The sequence below is a fragment of the Eretmochelys imbricata genome, chromosome 1 (genome assembly GCF_965152235.1).
Source record: "Eretmochelys imbricata isolate rEreImb1 chromosome 1, rEreImb1.hap1, whole genome shotgun sequence".
Taxonomy (NCBI): Eukaryota; Metazoa; Chordata; order Testudines; family Cheloniidae; genus Eretmochelys; species Eretmochelys imbricata.
In genome coordinates, this window is record NC_135572.1 from 144261795 (window position 1) to 144283536 (window position 21742).

Genomic DNA, 21742 nt, shown 5'->3' on the forward strand with positions numbered 1-21742 from the left:
CCCGTAGTCTATTGCTGCTCTCAAAAAAGGGTGGATGTTGGTTTTAGCCTAGAGATTTCCTTTATCCCAAGGATCATAAAAGTCTGAATGTAGAACAATATACCTGCTCTCTCACATATTTATTATGGTTGAAAGTGATCCAAATTTCTTGCACAGAAATACAGTTTAATGTTTGAAAGCACCACTCCCCCCTTTTGCCAAGATCTTGGTAGCCTATTTGACTTATCTTCTTGTATCCCCAAACACACTTGTTTTACATGGATTGCTAATCTTGATGAGGTTTCCCCGGAATGATTATTGGCAACATTTGTAAGAAAAAAAATTGATTTGAGGAAAGATATTCATTATGATTAACATAATTTTACCTAGCTATGAGATTCCAGAGTTTGACCAAATTTCTAAATCTGTTTGAATTTCTTAATCAGAGGGTTGAAATTGTTATAAAGATCCTGCCTTTTTTTTTTAAATACATGTACTCCTGTGTATTTTAAGGACGTGGTCATCCATTCATATATGTGCATCCCCCTTTTTTCCCCATCCCCGCCTTCAGGTCAGGGTGCATGTCAACATCCAGAAGTTCAGAGTTATCGTAGTTTACCTTAAAACCTGAAACTTTACCCAATTTCAGTATCTCCTCTCGCACATCAGGTAATGTCTCAGAAGAGTTTGTCACAAATGCCAATGTATCATCTACATCCGTGGTTCTCAAAGCTGGCCCGCTGCTTGTTCAGGGAAAGCCCCTGGCGGGCCGGGTCGGTTTGTTTACCTGCCGCGTCCGCAGGTTCAGCCAATCGCGGCTCCCACTGGCTGCAGTTCGCCGCTCCATGCCAATGGGGGCTGCAGGAAGGGCAGCCAGCACATCCCTTGACCCGCGCCACTTCCCACAGCCCCCATTGGCCTGATCTACATAGAAGGTTAGATTATGCTCCCTGGGTTCTCTATATATTCCATCCATTTGGATTATTTCTACCTGTGCAAACAGCTTCAAAACCATAGTGAAGAGAAGAGCCAGGAAGGTACATCTCTGGCATACACACCTAAAAAGGGGAAATTTTTCCAATACGTGTACATTAACTCCTGTTGTGGCATTTGGATGAGTACAGAACAAATATCATCCAAAATCTGGGGCCTAAGCCAAATGCCTCCAGGGTTAAGGTGCCCTTCAGAAACTGCCAATTCACTATCAAAAGCTTTTTCAGCATCTAATGATAAAAAGTGGAGTTCTTTGGTTGATTCAGATAAAAAAAAATGCCAAGAACTCTGAATGTTGTCTGTCAACTGCCTATTTAACACAAAACTGGTCTGGACTGCCTATATAGAGGAATGGAGATTCCCCCCCGCCCCAAGTTTATTTGCTTCAAATAGATCTCAGTGTCTTGATTTATCAAAGAGATGGGTCTTGATAACATGCAACGGAATAGGTCTTTACCAGAATTTGGTATTACTACAATTTGTGCATCTCACCCGGCATTGGCGGTCTTAAATAAAATACTGAAAGAGGAAAAAGACCCTAATAGTGGTTGTGCCAGCTGTGCTCTAAAAAATATGCAGAAATCTAGGGGGAAAACCATTCAGGGCCTTGAGAGTTCTCACTTTCAAGTAACTTCAATAATTTATATAATTTCATCAGGTTTAATCTCCTCGTCCGATCTATTTCAGGTAGCTTTGCATTAAGCTTCATGAGACGCGTTTGTTTGTTTAGGAACAGATGGCCCCCATGCAGAGTCTCCTATATAAATCTGCAAGCGTCTTTATGTCCTTGAAACCTGTTTCTAGTTCATTTGGATTCTTCCGGATTGGAGGCATGCATTTATTATCTTATGTATTTTTTAAACCTCTTAGCAAGTAGCCAATTGCTTTTGTTGCTTTTTTGTGATAGAGTTGTATTGTAAATCTGGCTGCCTTTTCAGCCTGTAATAGGCCTCGTTTACCTCTGGCTTCAATTGATTACTTGTTTACTTTCTGGGATTGGTCTGATGTAGATGTTTGAGTCTTTCTACTTATGTTGTCATACGTCTCTTCCTTTCTAACATAGGATTCTTTGTTTGTCAAGGTACGTCTGGGTACTGTTTTAAGAGAGTCTGAATGAGTGGCCTTTATGTATTTGTCTCCTAAATGGAATGGTATATGCTTAGCAATAATGACTGCTGCTCCTCTTTTGTTTGAAGTAGCAGGGGAGACGTGGGGTGGGGAACTAGTTATACTTAATATATTTCCTTTGTCCTTCCTTGAGCTGTGTTTTTGGTAGGAAAACACAACCAGTGCCACAGCTTTAAAAGCCTGAAGGGCCTCCTTTTTTAATATTGTTGTTCAGTCCTTTAACTTTTATTGTATATAATGTAATTGTACTTGAGAGAACAACAGAAAATCTAGGTGAAAATGATCCGTACAGAGAACAACAATGCTTTGCATGTTATACAATTTCTATATTATACGATTTATTATGTACATTGCAGTAATCTAATTTCCTCCCTCCCTTTTCCTGCTAACTGCCACAAAAGGCAACAACCTACACAAAGAAAGGGGAATTGGGGGTTGATAGTAACTCTGCTATTTTTCAGGTAAGGAGAAATTGTTTAAAAAAAAAAAAAACCCTTAAGATTTGGGGTGAGGGGGGGAGGTTTTTGCAGCTCAGACAAGGAAGATCAAGGTTGAGTTTAGAAGTTTGGGGGAAAGGATTCTAAAGTTTTTTTTGTGTGGTTTTTTCCCCCCAAAAAGGGGTACAAGATTTGGTGAAATATACCATGCACAATGGCAGAAAAAAAGAACCATTTCTTTTTCCAGAAACATTTCCCAATGACTAAAATATTCTTAAATATTCAGACCCCTCAGAGATGTCCTTCTACTTTTTTTTAAAAAAGCAATTCACAAATTCAGATCAAGACAGGTTTTAATGTCCTGTCACAAGCAAAATCCTCAATCATCCTTAACTACGGAAACATATCAATACTTCCGTAAGATAAAACGGCTATACCTGACACCAGGCTGTATATGGCTCCACAGAATGCCGCAGATATGAGATCCCCTCTTCCAATTGTGTTTGTGGTTCCTCCACATATTTAGACTCATGAGTTGGACAAGAGTAGAGTGAAAGCTGTGAATATTTGCAAACAAGAGGTTAAAAAGGTAGACTTGTACAAGAAGGTCATCAGAGCAGGAGCTGTATAATTCAACAGTGGCTAGCACAAGACAAGACATAATAAAAAATACAGTCAAGCTGTGAGAACTCTATGTGAATTAATGAATAATTACACATCATGAGGAGAGCATTACTAATTGCTCCTTTGTTCAGCCAAACAAGTTGATGGCTAATCCAATTACAGGTCTAAAAACAGAACAGATTCATTTGGTCCCAAAAAACACATACATAATTGTGAGAAGTGTTTCCTACACTTAACCAGCAATATTGGTTCTCAGCATTTGTATTAAGCGTACTAGATCTTAAAGCAGTCATTTTCTATATTTATCCAAGCCATTATTAAAGACTTAAAGTAGTTTTTAAACTAAGTTTGGTGGACTTTTTACTTAGCAGAGAATTTGAGATTTACAGAAAATTGTACTATGGTCTTGGATGTTGCAATTGTCACCTACAGTAGTAATGGACAGCATTAGCAACACTGTTGTGAATGACATAGGTGGGACATCTAAAGAAGTAGTATTTACATAATGAAGACACACCTAATGTCATTAATAAGGCTACGATTTAGTCATGGGTATTTTTAGTAAAAGTCACGGACAGGTCACGGCAATAACCAAAAAGTCACAGCCACTGATCTGTCCTTGACTTTTACTAAAAATACCCATGACTAAATCTTAGGTGCTGGGGAGGAAGGGATGCTCCAGTGGATGTTGCTCCTCCTCTGGGCCGGGGGGCGGCCCGGTGTGCCGCTGCTCCCAGACCATTGCTCCGGGGCAGCACCTGGGACCAATTGCTTGGGACTAGTTGCTGGGGGGCCGCCGGAGCAGTGGCTGGTGCGGCTGGCCCCAGGGCCACCCCAACTGCTTGGAAGGCCATGGGATCAGCCACACCAGCCACTGTGGAAGTCACAGAATTCCTGACCTCCGTGAAAGACCCACAGCCTGAGTCATTAGATAGTAGCCTTTTTAAAAAAATGTTAACTTGTCACACTACCTGAAGACTGATATCTTAATATCATTCTATTTTACATGCTATTGTCGTGTCTTGTTTATTTTCTTAAATATGAGCTACAGCAGTTTTGGCAGAGATTTACAACCAGTTTATTGGACTGCACGGGAGAAAATACATGTAGCTGTTTTAAATATACCGTATATATTCGATCATAAGCCGGTTCGTTTATAAGACGACTCCCCCAAGATGGATAAGTAAAAATGGAAATTTTTTATGACCCATTCGTAAGCCGACCCTATAATTCAGGGGTCGGCAAACTTTGGCTCCCAAGCCATCAGGATAAGCCACTGGTGGGCAGAGACGGTTTGTTTACCTCAAGAGTCCACACGCACGGAGGTAAACCTAAGTAAACAAACTGTCCCGGAGTGCCAGCTGCTTACCCTGACAGGCCAGGACAGCAACTGGTGGGGAAATCTGGGGGGAGGGGAAGAAGCTGGGGGTCAGGGGAGTAATCGCTGTGACCACCCTCCACGTGACCCTACCCCTAGCCCTGGACCCCCACCCTCTCCCCATCCCATCCCTTCCCACCTTAGCTGGGGCGGACCAGGGGAGGATGTCTCTGGCAGGTCAGACCAGGCGGCGAGTCCGCACCATGGTCCGGTGGGCTATGGCGGGTGGCACGGCTGCAGCATGCTCCGGTGGGCCAGGAGGCGCGGCCACAGCCTGCTCTGGTGGGTTGGGCTGCATGGTGTGGCTGCAGCATGCTCCGGCAGGCGGGCCGGGCGGCAAGGCCACAACATGCTCTGGCGGGTAGGGCCAGGAGGCACGGCTGCAGCCTGCCAGCTCCAGAGCTGCAGCTACTTTGGAGGCTGGGGGGAGAGCAGCGTGGCCAGAAGCGGAGAGACTCTGGCCCTGCCTCTTCCCTTCTGGCTGTGCTGCCTCTCCTTGCCCCGAATGTTGGGGGGGGGAGCTGTGTCCCACCTCTCCCACTCTATACCCGTTCATAAGCCGACCCCCTTCTCTGATGCTTCCATTTTTTACTAAAAAAATTTGGCTTATGAACGAGTATATATGGTAATTAGTCTTTTTAAACAACGTATGAAAACACTTACTTATTTTCCTAAAGTAATAAGAAACATGAATTGCAGATTTGCTGACATAATACATGAGCAGCTTGACAGTCATTTCATTCTAAATCTTAAATTCAGTTCCTCAGAATACTTTCCAGTAAGCTCCTTTTTAGGTTGATATTTCTCATACCTAGTCTTACCCCAAAACTACTTTTATTTAAGCCCTTTTAATTTCAACAATTCAAAAGCCATTTTTAGTTGTAGGAAAGACAAATACTTTTGACATTAAAAAAAATTAGGAACATTTTGCACTCTAATAATTCTTTTTAAGTAAATGCAACATGCGGCAGTAGCCAAATCTTTACTTGAAAGATCCGCACTCCAGGCTGGAGCAGAACAGCCTGTGCAACTATAACTAATTTTAAAATAAACACTGTCCAGTATGTCTTTTGGTTACATCTGAAAGTATTAGAGCTACTGATGGTTTCTCAGGAACACTGAGGTTTGCTGTATAGTGTTATGAGCTGGGTTAAACCTTGTTGAAACTGATGTGTGAATGCACCCTTCAGTTAGGACAAATGTTAGAGACAAGGGGTCACTTAGAAATAAGGCATAATGAAGTCTGCCCAGAAGCTAGCACCAGGTGCACAGAGGGTTCCACGGGGTATTGTTCTGACCAGTTACATGTGTCCGTGGAAAACAGTGCAAGCTGGATGACTGAGAGAGAGAAGGGGAGACAAGAAACAAAAAGAGACTCTGAAGAGGGCAAGAAAGCCAAGCACCAGTTTAAGCACAGAGTGACTCTTGGAGAAGCCTAAAGAGATCTTTTGGATCTGGTGCTGGCTAAACAGACTTGGGGCTGTAAGCAAAGAAGCTATCCCCTGGTTTGTTTTGTTCCCCCTGCATTTGGAGAAGCAGCACTTTTGTACATTCCTTGTGAATAAACAAGATGGCATCAAAGAATATATCAGATTCCATGATCAGTTTCTATTTCCAACTGGAACAACTTACCGGGCCTCAAATTTTGACCAGCCATTCAGATCAAAAAAGAGGTAATGGCCAATCAATACACAGCTTTAGTGTATAAACAAATATGTTTTTAATAACAGCTATCCAGATGAATGCATAACTAAAGTGCCCATAGGCTGTTATTTCTGTAACCCTGCTTTTCACCCTGATTTTTTTTTCCATTGTTGCTCATTGTATTTTGTCCATATTTAAGCCCTGATCCTTCAGTGCAAAGTCTGGGGATCCCTGTACACATGTAGAATTGCAAGCTGGTAGGTTGCATTGCAGGATTGTAAACCAGAGAGGGCAGGGACCATGTCTCATCTCTACAGTGAATTTTAAATACAGTTGTATTTTAAGGTAGACAGGCTTTTGGCTTTGATGCTTTACATAAGCCTGCAAATGAAAGCCAACAGAAATCATATGAACAGCACACAGTGTCTGCTGGAGAAAAAGCAGAAGATAAAGACATTCCTGTGGATTAGATATACTAGTATTGGCAGTTTTCTTAAGACAGAAAGCTACTCAACGAAAAATATTTTATTAGAGGTTTTCAGATATGGAAAAAGACTATTTTGTACATGAGCAAGTCTCAAAACGTCAAACAGGCCTCAAAACATATAGTTAGAAAAAAGTAAAAACAGAGCTTGTGGACTTTTCCATTGCAAGTTTAAATTAATAATGCTTTTTTCCTTGTAATATGAAGACAGACATGCAAACATTTTTGCCCTCCCAAAGTAAATGATCTTACTCTGTTAGACGTGTGCTTCTTAATCTGCTAACATTACTCCATCACCACCAAAACACTATGAATACAACTAGAACGCCAGGGTCTTACCTCATCAGTTTTTAGCAACTCTTTTTTTGGATTTTCCTTCTCCGAGGATGAAGCATATACTTGGATGGCCAGCAAGCTCAGGCTAGCAGGTGCAGCCCCCAGACGCATTACCTAAACACAATATACGATTATACACAGTTTATGCACTCAGCTGGAAACACGTTAGACAAGTATGTTTGAATACTTTCCATACACAGAGCTATATGCACAGCACATATAAACCTGAGTTGTGGTCTGTGGCAGGGAGTACTGGCACTAAAGAATGCAACATGCTCACACTAAGAGCCAAAATACTCAGAAAACCAGGGGTTGCATGAGTTGCATGGCACAATACCTAGGAGTGTACATTTCCTGCATTTTCACCTCATAAGATTTCCCCACACACACACACTTGAATTACAAAATTATGGCCAAATTTTGAATTGTAAGTACCTGAAGCCGTGCTCCTAAATTTATAATTCACCCAATTTTATTGAAGTGGTGATTTGGAGGGGTCATCACATTTCCTTCAGTAGAACCTGCTCAGCACCTGTGAAAGACAGCCCACTTCTACTAAGGTGCCAAAATACGAAAGTTCTGACACATAATCCCAGCCATCTCTGTGACGCCGAAGTACCTCCTACCTACACTCACATTAGGATCCTTGAATTAAGAGTGCTACAGACAGTGCTTAATTTGGAGGGGGAGGGGGTGCCAGGGCTCAAGCAATTTTTTTTACTTTTATAACTGATGCAGCAAGCTCAGAGCTGCTGTGGCTATGAACTGTCCACCCTAGAGGTGCCGGGGTTCAGCCCTGGCACAAATTAAGCACTGGCAACAGAGGTGACGTTGCCAGCTTCAAGTAAGGAGGAAAGACTATGCTACTTTTGAAAAGCCTTTGTATCTGAATACATAACAGGACTACCATCTTGAAAGCAGATCTTTCCCATTTCCAGGATATGTGCTGCAATGCATCTTTTAAACAGACAGCAAAGAGTGATGGAGTTTAAAACAGAAACAAATGGAATATGCAGCCAGTCAAGATGACTGTGAATTGAAACTGGGAGCAAGGAAGATATTTTTCCAAGAGATATATTTGTCCCCACAACTAGCCCAAAACAAGAGGTTAACCAATACAACAGGGGTGGCCAACCTGTGGCTCCGGAGCCACATGCGGCTCTTCAGAGGTTAATATGCGACTCCTTGCATAGGCTCCAGGGCTGGAGCTCCAGGTGCCAACTTTCCAATGTGCTGGGGGTGCTCACTGCTCAACCCCTGGCTCTGCCACTGGCCCTGCCCCCACTCCACCCCTTCCTTCCAGCTCCCTCCCCTGAGCCTGCTGTGCCCTTGCTCCTTCTGCCCTCCCCCAGAGCCTCCTGCATGCTATGAAACAGCTGATCGGGAGGTGTGGGGAGGGCTACCGGTAGGTGGGAGGTGCGGGGAAGGAGCTAATGGGGGGGGCTGCTGACGTATTACTGTGGCTCTTTGGCAATGTACATTGGTAAATTCTGCTCCTTCTCAGACTCAGGTTGGCCACCCCTGCAATACAAGCTCCTTCCATAGTCTCACATTCATATATTGCTTTTCACAAATAAACTTGGGGCTGGTCTACCCATGAAGTTGCACTGGTACAGTATAATTAAAGATGTGATGTTGCACCAATTTAGTTAAACTAGTGAAATGTTTATGTTTTAATAATGGTGAGAATAGCAGCCCTTAATAATAGTGTGATACCTTAGATGCATGCTCCTCACTCAGCTCTGTCACAGCTGGTGGCTGAATTTTTAGATAAGAAAGTGTACCAAAGTATGTAGAGAATATGTAGTTATTACACACACCCCCCAAATGTTTTTAAACCAAATTTCTTCCATCGCGTCAGAGACTGAGTGCTGACTGAGGACCATCATAGAATATCAGGGTTGGAAGGGACCTCAGGGAGTCATTTAGTCCAACCCCCTGCTCAAAGCAGGACCAATGCCCAATTTTTGCCCCAGATCCCTAAATGGCCCCCTCAGGGATTGAACTCAAAACCCTGGGTTTAGCAGGCCAATGCTCAAACCACTGAGCTATCCCTCCCCCCAAATTCAATTTAAGTTTGAAGATTTTTTTTTTATATAAATAAAAAAAAATGACAGCAGCAACTACTCTGTAATTATCCATATATCAGATAACATGTCAAACTGATAGAAACCATGGCCCCCAGGAGAAAGCAGCTCACCAGGACTGAGTGCAGTGGAACAAGCCATATGTGACTCTTGCTCTGCCATGTGGTCTAGAGATGGCTGGCACTGCCCTAAGTGAGTGTAGTATCAGCCCAGAAGAGGCCAAAGCTAGACACGGTAGGAAAGGTGCTGAATACCAAGCAAGGTCTGCCTGAGAAGCTTCCGTCCACCCCTTGAGAAATAAAGTCAATACACCCTTCAGCATAGCTGCTCTGCAAGGTGGAGGGGAATGCAAACTGGCCCCTTGTGTAACAACGGGGGTGAACCTGGCACACTATATTTTCTGTGCTCTAACATCTCAAAAAACAACCAAATAGAGCCTTAGCAAACTTCTTAAAGCTTTTTACTCATGTGCCAAGACATCATGTGAGAACTAGCTCATAGGATCATATATTTTTCAGGTATTTTTAAGTGTTTGAAGGAGAAGGTGGGGGGAGGAGGAGGAGGATAGAAAAAACTGCTGCTTACAATGAAAGTGCTTTATCAGCCATAACTAGTGCCTTGCTAGCACAGCTCTATATCAAAACAATACTCTTGCCAGAACCATGAACTCTGTTACACAGCAGAGCAAAGATGTGACCTACTTTGTTAATAAAAACCATTTGCTTAAGCTAACAAGAAGCCTTTACACACACATTAATAGGCCTTGACAAGAATATAAATAATATTTAACCCATGATTAATTCTAGGGTGTACTCCTTCTGGGCTACTTGGAAGTTGTATGTTATTTTTATTTTACTGCAAGCCTATTTTGCCACTAATCAGACAAAAATCCAAAGTGCAATTTCATTTGTAAGTACTGCTTCAACAAAGGTATACACATTGGGATTTTTCAATAACAGTTTTTCCAAAACCATAACAAACAGTTCAAATATTTAAAGTTAGCATATGTTTCACACAAAGTAGTAATAAACTAAACAGTTTTATGGTGAGCTACTAAACCATGAACTACACTTCAAAGAAGTCAGTAACTAGGGATAAACTCCTTTGTGATATAAAGCTTCAAAAATGCAACTCCAAAATGGTTCTCCACTTCTCTGATAAACTATGCACAAAATCTAATTTTCCTCTATTTAGCATGCGCAGATACAATGTTTGTGCCTTCAATCCAATCTCCTCTGCAATGAGTCTTCATTGTAGAAACATCCCATATTTATACAAAAACAAACTGCTTTCACGGAATTATCTTTCAATTTCTTAATGACAACTCCAACGTAAGAAAACAAATTAATAATCTACTGTACTGTTAGGCAGCAGACCAAAGTTTAAACAAGTAGTTATGTATTTATAGAAGAGAAAAATGAGTATTTAAATTTTCAAGTAGTCTTCTTTCAAATAGTCTCCAGCCAGTGCTCCGTATTTTCATAGCTAAAAAAATAAATAAATAAGTGACATGTGTTGCTTTTGCAAATTGTGAGCAGAGTTCAGCTTTATTTGTAGAGCAAACTATATCAGCAAACTTGTGGGGGAAGGCTATCATATTTCATCTTCCATTGTTTTGTTTTACTTTCTACAGTCTCAAAAATATTTAACAATTTAAAAAATTCCCACAGGAAAAATAAAATCCTATTCTGCCTCACAAGATAAACAGGAAAAAGGAGCTAAGGGACAAAGTGGAGCTTTTTTCTGTGATGATTTCTTCTACATAAATTTCCTAGGGCTTTTCTACACAAACACTTAGCTTGGGGCAAGCTGGAGTGTAAATCTACCCCACACCAGCCTGCCACATACTAAGGGTCTGTGTGGACCCTGCTGCTGCACACTAAAAGTTCCCTAGTACTCTTTGACCTAACCCATTTCAAACCGGGGTAGACTAAAGTACACTAGAGAACTATTAGTGCAGGGCAGCAGGATCCACCCGAACACAGTACACTGGAAGGTAGTGCAGTGTACATTTGCACGCCAGCAAACCATATGTTTATGTAGACAAGCCCCTAGGCTGCTGGATTGCCTTTGTTTTTTTTAAACTGTCAGCTTCTCAAGACTGGAGAATCTTAAATGCACTCCTAATGAAGGGTGGGCAATCACTGCCCTAGTACACAGAAAAGGTGTTCTTTCCCTTTTGTGTCCTGGAGTGCAAATATCAAGAAGGAACTAATGGCTATTTCCCCATTGCCTGAAGTCAGAGGGCTGGTTTTAGACACTGGGATTTGCCCACCTGTGATGGTAATATCCAAAATGAGACAGATACTCCATAAGTATCTACCATGGATGTATCACACTTCCTCATCTGTACTAGCAGATCTGTACAAACATCTATAAGAGAGGATATTGAACGGGATGCACCATCATGTGACCTAGCATGAAGATCCTATGTTCCTAAAATATCCCTTCAAACATTCATTTTCTGCACTAACCACTGAGATTGGTGTGTCATTATAGTATCCTCTACTGGCACTGGCTCCCTCTCCCCCCTCCCTCTCTCCCCCCCCCCGGGTGTAAACAAATTCTGAAAGATATGTTTTAAAAGAAAACTGATAACTCCTACAAACAAAATAAAACAGACAAATAATTGTATGGCCAAGAGTGTAACACAAATTAAGTGCTATTTACATAAGCCAAATTGTCAAAGTTGGAATCCTGAAATGGACTTTATTTTCAGAAACACTTAGTACCCACAACACTCCCCACTGAATTCAAGGGTAGGATGTCAGTATTCAGACCCTCTGTAAATCAGGGTACTTCTATTTAGGTGCTTAACTTTAGACAGCCAGGTCTGAAAAGTTTGGTCTTTATAAGTACCTATTACATCTTTAGGAAAAAGTTGGATGGCTTAGAAAGCAGAAGTGAATTCAATCATTTATGATTTGGTTGCTTACTTATTAAGCAAACTAGACATGATGCCATATTTGAAACAAATGACTTTTGGGATGGCAAGTTTTGCCTTCTCACCCTCTCTTACTAAAGGGAAAGTAGAAGCTGGAATTTCACAGAACCAAAACACTTTATACCTGCCCTGTGTAGGAAAAGAGAGACATACATACCAGCCACCAAACAACTGTAATTTTAAAACAAATTTTATCTTTTTAAAAAGTCATTTGATATAAAATGTTTTAGTTAACATTTTATTTTAAACATTAATTTGGCAAGAGTATCAGTTTCAAGAGCTCCAGAGGCAACTAATACATATCCTCTTGCCCTGAAAGAAGAAACAAAATATTCAAAAACAAAGGGGAATGTTCAAACTACTAGATTTAGGTCAGGCAACAGTTTGCTCACCCTCCTTCTTGTAAAGAGATCAATTACCAAGTACTATAACTTCAGAGGGGGTAGCCGTGTTAGCCTGTATCAGCAAAAATAAACGAGGAGTCCATGTGGCACCTTAGAAACTAATAAATTTATTTGGGCAAAAGCTTTCGTGGGCTAGTACCCACTTCATCAAATGCATGGAGTGAAAAATACAGTAGGCAGGTATAAATATAAGAAAGCAAAGGTACATAAGAAGATAGGAGTTGCCTTACCAAGCGGGGGGGGGGGGGGTCAATGCTAATGAACCCAATTCAATCAGGGTGGATGTGGCCCATTCCCAACAATTGACAAGAAGGGGTGAATATCAGAGGGAAAAAAAATGTACTTTTTGTAGTGACCCAACCACTCCCATCACCTACTAAAACCTCTCTAGCACATCATCAAGGATCTACAACCTATCCTGGAAGACAATCCTTCACTCTCAAAGACCTTGGGAGACAGGCCAGTCCTCGCTTACAGACAACCCCCCAAACCTGAAGCAAATACTCACCAGCAACCACACACCACACAACAGAAACACTAACTCAGGAACCAATCCCTGCAACAAACCCCGTTGCCAAATCTGTCTGCATAGCTATTCAAGGGACACAAACATAGGACCTAACCACATCAGTAACACCATCGGGGGTTCGTTCACCTGCACATCTACCAATGTGATATATGCCATCATGTGCCAGCAATGCCCCTCTGCCATGTACATTGGCCAAACCGGACAGTCTCTACGCAAACAAATAAATGGACACAAAGACATCAAGAATTGTAACTTTCAAAAACCAGTAGGAGAACACTTCAATCTCCCTGGACACTCAATAACAGACTTAAAAGTGGCCATTCTTCAACAAAAAAACTTCGAAAACAGATTTCAATGAGAAACTGCAGGACTGGAATTAATTTGCAAACTGGACACCATCAAATTAGGCCTGAAAAAAGACTGCGAGTGGCTGGGTCACTACAAAAAGAAAAATTTCTCTCTGTTGATATTCACCCCTTCTTGTCAACTGTTGGGAATGGACCACATCCACCCTGATTGAATTGGCCTCATTAGCACTGAGCCTCCTGCTTAGTAAGGCAACTCCCATCTTTTCACGTGCTGTATATTTATACCTGCTTACTGTATTTTTCACTCCATGCATCTGATGAAGTGGGTTATAGCCCATGAAAGCTTATGCCCAAATAAATGAGTTAGTCTGTAAGGTGCCTCGTTGTTTTTACTATATTCTTATAACACAAAGTTTGTGTTCTACAATTACATGTGTAAATTAGAGATCAAATCTGCTGTTGCAAGCAATTCGTTCTACTGAGACTGTGGGCAGAAAGTGATTATGTAAAGATCAAGGGGAAAAAACAGCAGTTCAACATGTGATATGAATCTAACCAATGAAAAATAATTTCTAGTTTAGCTGCTCTAAATTTATCAACATAGTACAGTTTGCTCAGCTTTGGACTTGAGAATTTTGTCCTAAAATACCTAAGAAAGTTTATTTTTCCTTTACTTACCACTAGTTTCTTCATTTATATACCAAGTAACAAATTCTTAAATCAAGTGGTTTGATCTAGCGTAGTAATTTAATTGGAAACAAACTATATACATTTTACATTACGTTAGTTTTTCTGACAAACAATAACTGGCAATTCTTTCTTGTCCTAACTGTAAAGCTACAACAAACAAAATATCATGCAGGCATATTAGCCAAGAGCAAATGGTCTCCTTAGAAAGTAAAAGCACCGAATAAACGTTAACAGGTTTTAAAACAAAACCCCATACTCTATAAGTATCGAAAGACTTAAATATTCCAAAGTTTGGAAATAGCACGTGTCTTCTGAGAAAAGAAGAACAGACAGCAATGGAAATGCATGAATTTAAGAAGCAGAAAAACCTCAGAAAAAATATGGTGTGCTGTTGAGGTTAAAAACCCCGACTAATGTGTACTTTGAACCAGTACTGAATGTAGATAACTAGAAGGAAGGAAAATGTGATTAAAATCTTAATGTGTATTTAGTATATTCATACTATTTATATTTTGATATAGTCGGTAAAGAGAGCTCAAGCATAACAGTAATTAACTTGGAGTAGCGAAATTAAAAATCAGTCTGAGCCTGAATCATGACTACCTAACAAGAAGCTGTTTTCACAGTGAAAAGCAACAGCAAAATAACATGCTGTTAAAAGTGGACAGATAATTCCAATCTAGCAGAGCTTTTGACTGTAAGTCACTGGAATTCAAACAAAAATTAATGAGTTACCACACACAACTCCTCCATTTTCTGGAGTGAATTTTACGAGTGATTTTAAAATTTTAAGGCTTTCACTTCTAATGCCAACTTTGCTGATTATCATCACTTGCAACTATGGGGCATATACAATATAACCTCAGAGTTCCAAACACCTCAGGAATGTAGGTTGTTCGTAACTGAAATATTCTTAACTCTGAACAAAACATTACGGTTGTTCTTTCAAAAGTTTACAACAGACTATTGACTTAATACAGCTTTGAAACTTTACTATGCAGAAGAAAAATGCTGCTTTCCCTTTATTTTTTTAGTAGTTTATGTTTAACACAGTACTGTCCTGTATTTGCTTTCTTTTGGTCTCTGCTGCTGCCTGATTGAGTACTTCCAGTTCCAAATGAGGTGTATAGTTGACCAGTCAGTTCAAAACTCTGGTGTTCATAACTCTGAGGTTCTAATGTAGTGAAAAATATAGCTTACAAGGGAAATTAGTGCAAATCATCCATTCAAATGACTGTAAAATTCACAAGTCCCCGCTTGACTTGGTATGAACAGAGCTAGTCAGGAATCTTCTGACAAGACAGGTTGTCATCAGAAAATACCACTTTGTCAAAACCAAAATGTTTTGGAAAAGTATCTGTTTCATGGAATCATAGAAATTGTAGGGCTGGAAGGGATCTTGAGAGGTCATCTAGTCCGACCCCCACACACGGAGGCAAGATTAATTAAACATAGACCTCACTGACAGGTATTTGTCAAACCTGTTCTTAAAAACCTCCAATGAGCAGGATTCCACAACCTCCCTTGGTAACCTGCTCTATTGCTTAACTAGTCTTATAGTTTGAAAGATTCTTCCTAATAGCTAGCCTACATTTCTCTTGATGCAAATTAAGCTGATTATGTCTTGTCCTACCCTCAGCGGACATGGAGAACAACTGATCACCATTCTTTTTATAACAATCTTTTACGTATTTGAAGACTCAAGTCCTCACCTTCGACTATCTTCTTTTCTTTAAGCCAAACAAACCCAACTTTTTCAAGAGCCAGGTCTATGCTACAAGTTTTGTTGGCATAGCTGTGCCACGCAGGGTGTTAAAAAACAAAGAAACATCCACCCCCTAGTCACCATAGCTATGCCAAGATAAGTGTGTTTCTGTTGGCCCAGCTAGTGCTGTTCCTGGAGGCAATATTATACCAGGAGCAAACCCTTCTTCTGTCAAACTATGCTGTATCTACAGCCAGGGTATCTGCTGATATAGCGACACCAGGACAGCTGTATTGGCAGAGTCCATGTAGCATAGACCAGCCCCTTTCCTCAGAGGTCATATTTTCTAAATCTTTTGGCAGAAACCTGCCTAGTTTCCTGCCAGCTTCTCAGGAGCCCCAGGTCTTCCAGGGTCAGCAGCTCTGGGGCAGCCCTGCTATGTGCTGTGCCCCAGGGCTGGGGACCCGAGAACTTTCAGGATCCCTGCAGCACAGCTGCAATGCCGGCTCCAGAGTGAATAAAAATAAATTATTTAAAAAATAAAAAATAAAAAAAATTGGATTTTTGAAGAAAAAATTATCTAAAGATAGTTTTAATTAAGATACATTATAGCTCAAAGATATCTCATCATGGAATAGGGATTATAAATTCTAATTCTATAGAATGAGACAATATATTCATGTAATGTTTAAGAAAAGTTTTGTAAATGAGTTCCAATAGTTCATGGATTAGGGACCCAATTTTATGGGGTTCTAGGGGCTTCTGTACAGATTATGTACGTTAATCTTTCTGTCTAGAAGATACCATCAGAGATGCTTAGTTTTGCAGTTCTCAAACTGTGGATTTGTCTCTCCAGAGATAACAGCAAAAATGTTTTTAAATAAATAATATATAGAGGTGAGGAAGTAACACACCTCAACCCTATTGTACCTTTGCAAATTTGTGTACATAGAGTCAATCCCTTACCTCTCTCTAAAAGTGCAAAGTTTCAAAAAGTTCAATGAATAGAAGATTGTTGGGGGCAGAGTACATCTGGACAAGGAGAAGTCTGGAGATAAATGTGAGAAGGGAGGGACAGGCAGTAGAAACAAAAGTGAAACTGTTTGAGCAGAATATTCCAGAAGTCTTGAGGTCTTTCTGAGTGCAGCCTTCATTAATTTGAGATCTACCATACCATTCTCTCACTAGAAGGGAAAACCTATAATGGCAGCAGGCCGTAAAAGAGACCCAGTTTGGGAATAAGAACCATTTAAGAAATATATGTTTGCTGATGATGTTTTAAAGAAAGTCACACCAGTTAACTAGTGGAAGTCACTTCAGTGCTTGGATTCAGAGACTGTTGAAGTGATAATCTCACTTTTAACAGCAGTAGCTTCTTCTGCTGTAGAAATAATATTTTCTTCCTTTGGACTAATTCATTCCAAATTGAGAAATTGTTTGGGACCTGAAAAAGCAGGAAAAAGCAGGGTTTTAAGTTTCTCATTTTGACCTGGCTGACATAGTCGATTTAATTTATTTTTTTTAAATGTTTCATGTAACTATTTTAGTTAAAAACAAACCTGATTTTAAAAAACTTGAATGTTTAACTAAAAGACAAAAATTCACATACTTGTTTTGTTAAAATATTATGTGTTTGCTGTTGAAGAAAAAAATACAGAATACATAACGTTGTTTTAGTTAAATAAAATAATTTAAATGTCTGTCTGGTGATGTTCTCCTCATACAGCATGGCAAGAAAATCCTCCACATATTAATTATTAACCTGTTACATTGGAGATAGTTCACCCCCCATTGACCTCATAAATATCTGCTTCAATTACCTTTGGTAAATGAAATAACCAAACAATTATTCATTTTCTGTTATAGCTGTAAAACTAATCTGAAAAGTTTTCAAAATAAATCACTTTAAAAACGTATAGTGTGTACCTTCTAAAAATGAAACCTACCTCTCTCTCTGAGTTGTGAAGAATATATATGAAGGTTGTAACAACAAACAAGAATGCACTTTTATGTAGAAACAGATGATTAGATTGAGTCTTCCTGACTAGTGATTTAAATCATGATTGATTTAAAAATCAAATCTACCCTGCCTGACTCCAAGGTAAGGAGTCTTGAAGCCCTGAGAAACCCTGCTCAGAGTTTCCTGGTAGGAGCCTAGAAGCCCTCAGAACCACAGCTGACCTGGAAGCTTCAGAACTTGGGTGCCTAGTCTCCCAGATTCAAATTCCTTTCACAATTTTTGAAGCCAAAAACATTTAAATTATTTCCAAAAGAGTTTAAGATTCTCCCCTTTTGTGAGAAATTTCAAATTCTACATTTCGCTGCAAAACAGAACTAAATTTGTTTTCAAAATTTTGGAATTTCCCACAGAAAGAAATGTTGGCTTTCAGCCAGTTCCACTTGTCAATTCCTACTACTTGTCAACAGATGGCACTAGAGACCATTGCTGCCACATTGAAAAAATATACACATTTTAATGGCAACATTTATAAGTGTGGTTTCTGTAGCAAATCCACTTAAGATTGTAGACTGCTAAATGAAAGTGAAAATGCAAGTCATATGACATCTTGAACCTGTAATTAAATTATTATTTATCCTGAACACTGATAATATGCTCAGCAATGCACAATAAACCCATTAAATAATTCATTTTGAGGTCATTGATTAGCTATAATTCAACACCATACTGGATGTTTTAGGGTACTACTCTGTGGAACATAAGAAAGTTGTGCAAAACTCTGTGGGCTTTGTGACATCATGAGTTTTAAGGTATCTGGGGGAATGTGACAGTAAATCACATCTATTGTGTTCTATTTAACTTTTTTTTTTTTTGGTCAAGAACCTTATGAACTCTCTGAAACCTGTGAACATATATCCTTTCTGGACATTAATTGCAGGCATAACTGTAACACATTCTCTCTTTGGACACGAACACTCACGGTACTCAAGCTATTTACAAGCTCCTGTTAACTAACTCCCAATAGCTCACACTACCTAACTAAAAAGATCACATAAGGAGAGTTATGAAAGTTAGAAAGAACAATGTCTAAAATGCTATCCTGATATATCTGACCTGACAAAATTATGTTAAAATATCATTATGAGCAACAGGAGTCTTGTAAAACATTCAGTGTAACTAACGTGAAATTAATCACTTTAAAAGTCAGTTATCTTCAGCTAATTCTGCAGCACTAGTTATAAAAAACATTCCCAAAGCTGTAACTGGATACATGAATAAAAATGCTTCAGGCACTACAGAGGATAGTAAACAAAGACATGGACATGTTAATTTCACAGCCATACAACTGAGTAAGAAAAAAAGTTGCTAAACAGAAAATGACAAAAATGGGAACAACAGTGTTTTGGAACTCTAGAACATTTACTTTCTACTTGCTTGTTTACAAAGATAGGCACTGAAAGATTTGTATAGTGCATTCATAAATTTCTAAAATCTTGAAAACTATTTCAGTATTTAAGGGGTGATCTTTGTAGTTCATTAGTAGTAAGAAATATACTGTAGAAATGTCTTGGTCTACGCTACAGAGTCAGATTGATGTAAGGCAGCTTACATCGACCTAATTATGTCAGTGTACACACCACAGCCATTATAAGTGCCCTACTAGACCGACATAACTCCACCTCCACGAGAGGCACAGGGCTTATATTGGTGGTGTTAGAGCAATGCGTATCCCTGTAGACACTATACTTACACTGGCTGTCATTCCATGATCCTGGAGCCCTGATATTGACAACAAAGCTGGGCAGTCACAGCTGCAGGGAGCCTTGGTGCTTTACAGAGGCTCCCAGCTACCCCCTCCCTGCGAGAAGTGCTGGTACTGCTTGGAGGCTCTTGGCTCCCCACTGCTAGGAGCCCAGCTCCCCCTCCCCCCAGACTCTCAGCTGGGCTCCCAGCGGTGAGTTCCATGTCCTGAGTCTGGGCAGCTCCCAGCAGAGAGCCTTGCGGGATCCCAGGGTGCAGCCTGGTGGAGAGCTGGGAGCTGGGCAACCAGTGCCCACACGGTCCTTTAAGTCTGTGGAAGCACTCCTGGTGAGACTGCACACTACTGACGAAAGGAAGGTAGCATGGATATGAAACACAGCACTAATCACTGTTGTGATTGTAGACCTAACATAGGCTGACATTTTTAGTATATATGTGCCCTTAGACTTCAAACTTGGCAGTTTCACACAATATGCTAAGTCAGGATATTTCCCTGTGCTGCTGTATTTTCTTTTGAATGAAACCAAACTATTCTAAAAAGAAAAAGGAGTACTTGTGGCACCTTAGAGACTAACACGGCTGCTACTCTGAAACCAAACTATTCTAATTCATCTCTAATTAATTTGTGCTGTTTATTACATTTGGAGCAACAGGTAAACAAATAGCTACTCTGGAGGGATGTGTTCTGTAACCAGCCAATTCTGGAAAGGCTACATATGCATAGAGTTAAACACATGTTGAAATTTACATAAGAATGGACACACTGGGTCAGATCAATGGTCCATCTAGCCCAGTATCCGGTCTTCTGACAGTGGCCAATGCCAGGTGCTTCAGAGGGAATGAATAGAACAGACAATCATCAAGTGATCTATCCCCAGCTTCTGGCAAACAGAGGCTAGGTGGTGTTGCATCCCTGCCATCCCTGGCTAATAGTCATTGATGGATCTATCCTCCATAAATATATCTAGTTCTTTCTTGAACCCTGTTAAGAGTTTTGATCTTTAAAACAACCTCCGGCAAAGAATTCCACAGGCTGACCGTGCGTTGTGTGAAGAAGTACTTCCTTTTGTTTGTTTTAAACCTGCTGCCTATTAATTTCATTAGGTGATCCCTAGTTCTTGTGTTGTGAAGGGGCAAATAAACACTTCCTTATAACTTTCTCCACACCAGTCAAGATTTTATAGACCTCTGTCATATCCCCTTTAGTTATCTCTTTTCCAAGCTGAAAAGTCCCAGTCTTATTAATCTCTCTTCATATAGAAGCTATTCCATAGCCCTAATAATTTTTGTTGCCCATCTCGGGACCTTTTCCAATTCCCATATATCTTTTTTGAGATAGGGCAACCAGATCTGCATGCAGTATTCACATGGGCATACCATGGATTTATATTATAGAGGCATTATGATTTTTTATCTTATCTCTTCCCTAATAGTTCCTAACATTGTTAGCCTTTTTGACTGATCCAGCATCTTGAGTGGATGTTTTCAGAGAACTATCCACAGTGACTCCAAGACCTCTTTCTTGAGTGGTGATACAAAATGATGGGATCCAAATAAGGTATGTACAGTTGGGATTATGTTTTCCGATGTGCATTACTTTGCATTTATCAACACTGAATTTCATCTGCCATTTTGTTGCCCAGCCACCCAGTTTTGTGGGATCCCTTTGTAACTCTTCATAGTTTGCTTTGGACTTAGCTATCTAGAGTAATTTTGTATCATCTGCAAATTTTGCCACCTCACTGTTTACCTCTTTCTCCTGATCATTTATGAGTATGCTGAACAGGCCTGGTCTCAACAGACTTCTGGGGGACAGCACTATTTACCTCTCCCTATTCTGAAAACTGACCATTTACTCTTATCCTTTGTTTCCTATCTTTTAACCAATTACTGATCCATGAGAGAATCTTTTTTCTTATGACTGTTTACTTTGCTTAAGAGCCTTTGGTGAGGGACCTTTCAAAGGCTTTCTGAAAAATCTAACTACACTATAACCACTGAATCACCCTCGTCCATATGTTTGCTGACCCCCCTCAAATAATTCTAGTAGATTGAAAAGGCATGACTTCTCTTTTCAAAAATCATGCTGACTCTTCCCCAACAATCCTGTTTGCCTCTGTGTCTGATAATTCTGTTCTTTACTACATTTTCAACCAATTTGCCTTGCAAACTCCCTGTTTCCAAGCCTGTGCTTGAGCATACATAGCCATTGTGAAGCCAGGCTCACAACAGAGGAGAGACCAGGTCTCACAGCCATGTTAATGCCTCCCTCCTGCTTGTAGCGCTACACCTGCAGCACCTGCCTCAGAGTCTATTGGCTGGCTCAATTCACTCGGCTGCGGTGAATTGCA

General features: G+C 40.3%; 1 protein-coding gene across 5 annotated transcripts in view; it reads right to left on the minus strand.

The window, feature by feature from the left end:
- Positions 1 to 21742, minus strand: part of APOO (apolipoprotein O) — a 71810-nt gene that overhangs the window by 49492 nt on the left and 576 nt on the right. Inside the window, exons 2-4 of one of the 5 annotated variants that reach the window (XM_077816854.1) lie at positions 16965 to 17114; positions 7007 to 7117; positions 2975 to 3094 (exon numbers count right to left, since the gene is read on the minus strand). In XM_077816854.1, the coding sequence (XP_077672980.1) occupies positions 2975 to 3094; positions 7007 to 7114 (228 nt within the window). In that variant the 5' untranslated portion in view covers positions 7115 to 7117; positions 16965 to 17114. Of the gene's footprint in view, positions 1 to 2974; positions 3095 to 7006; positions 7118 to 7438; positions 7507 to 16636; positions 16916 to 16964; positions 17115 to 21742 lie in introns of those variants that run through there. The other 4 variants (XM_077816835.1, XM_077816863.1, XM_077816872.1 and 1 more) reach the window with 4 other exon arrangements.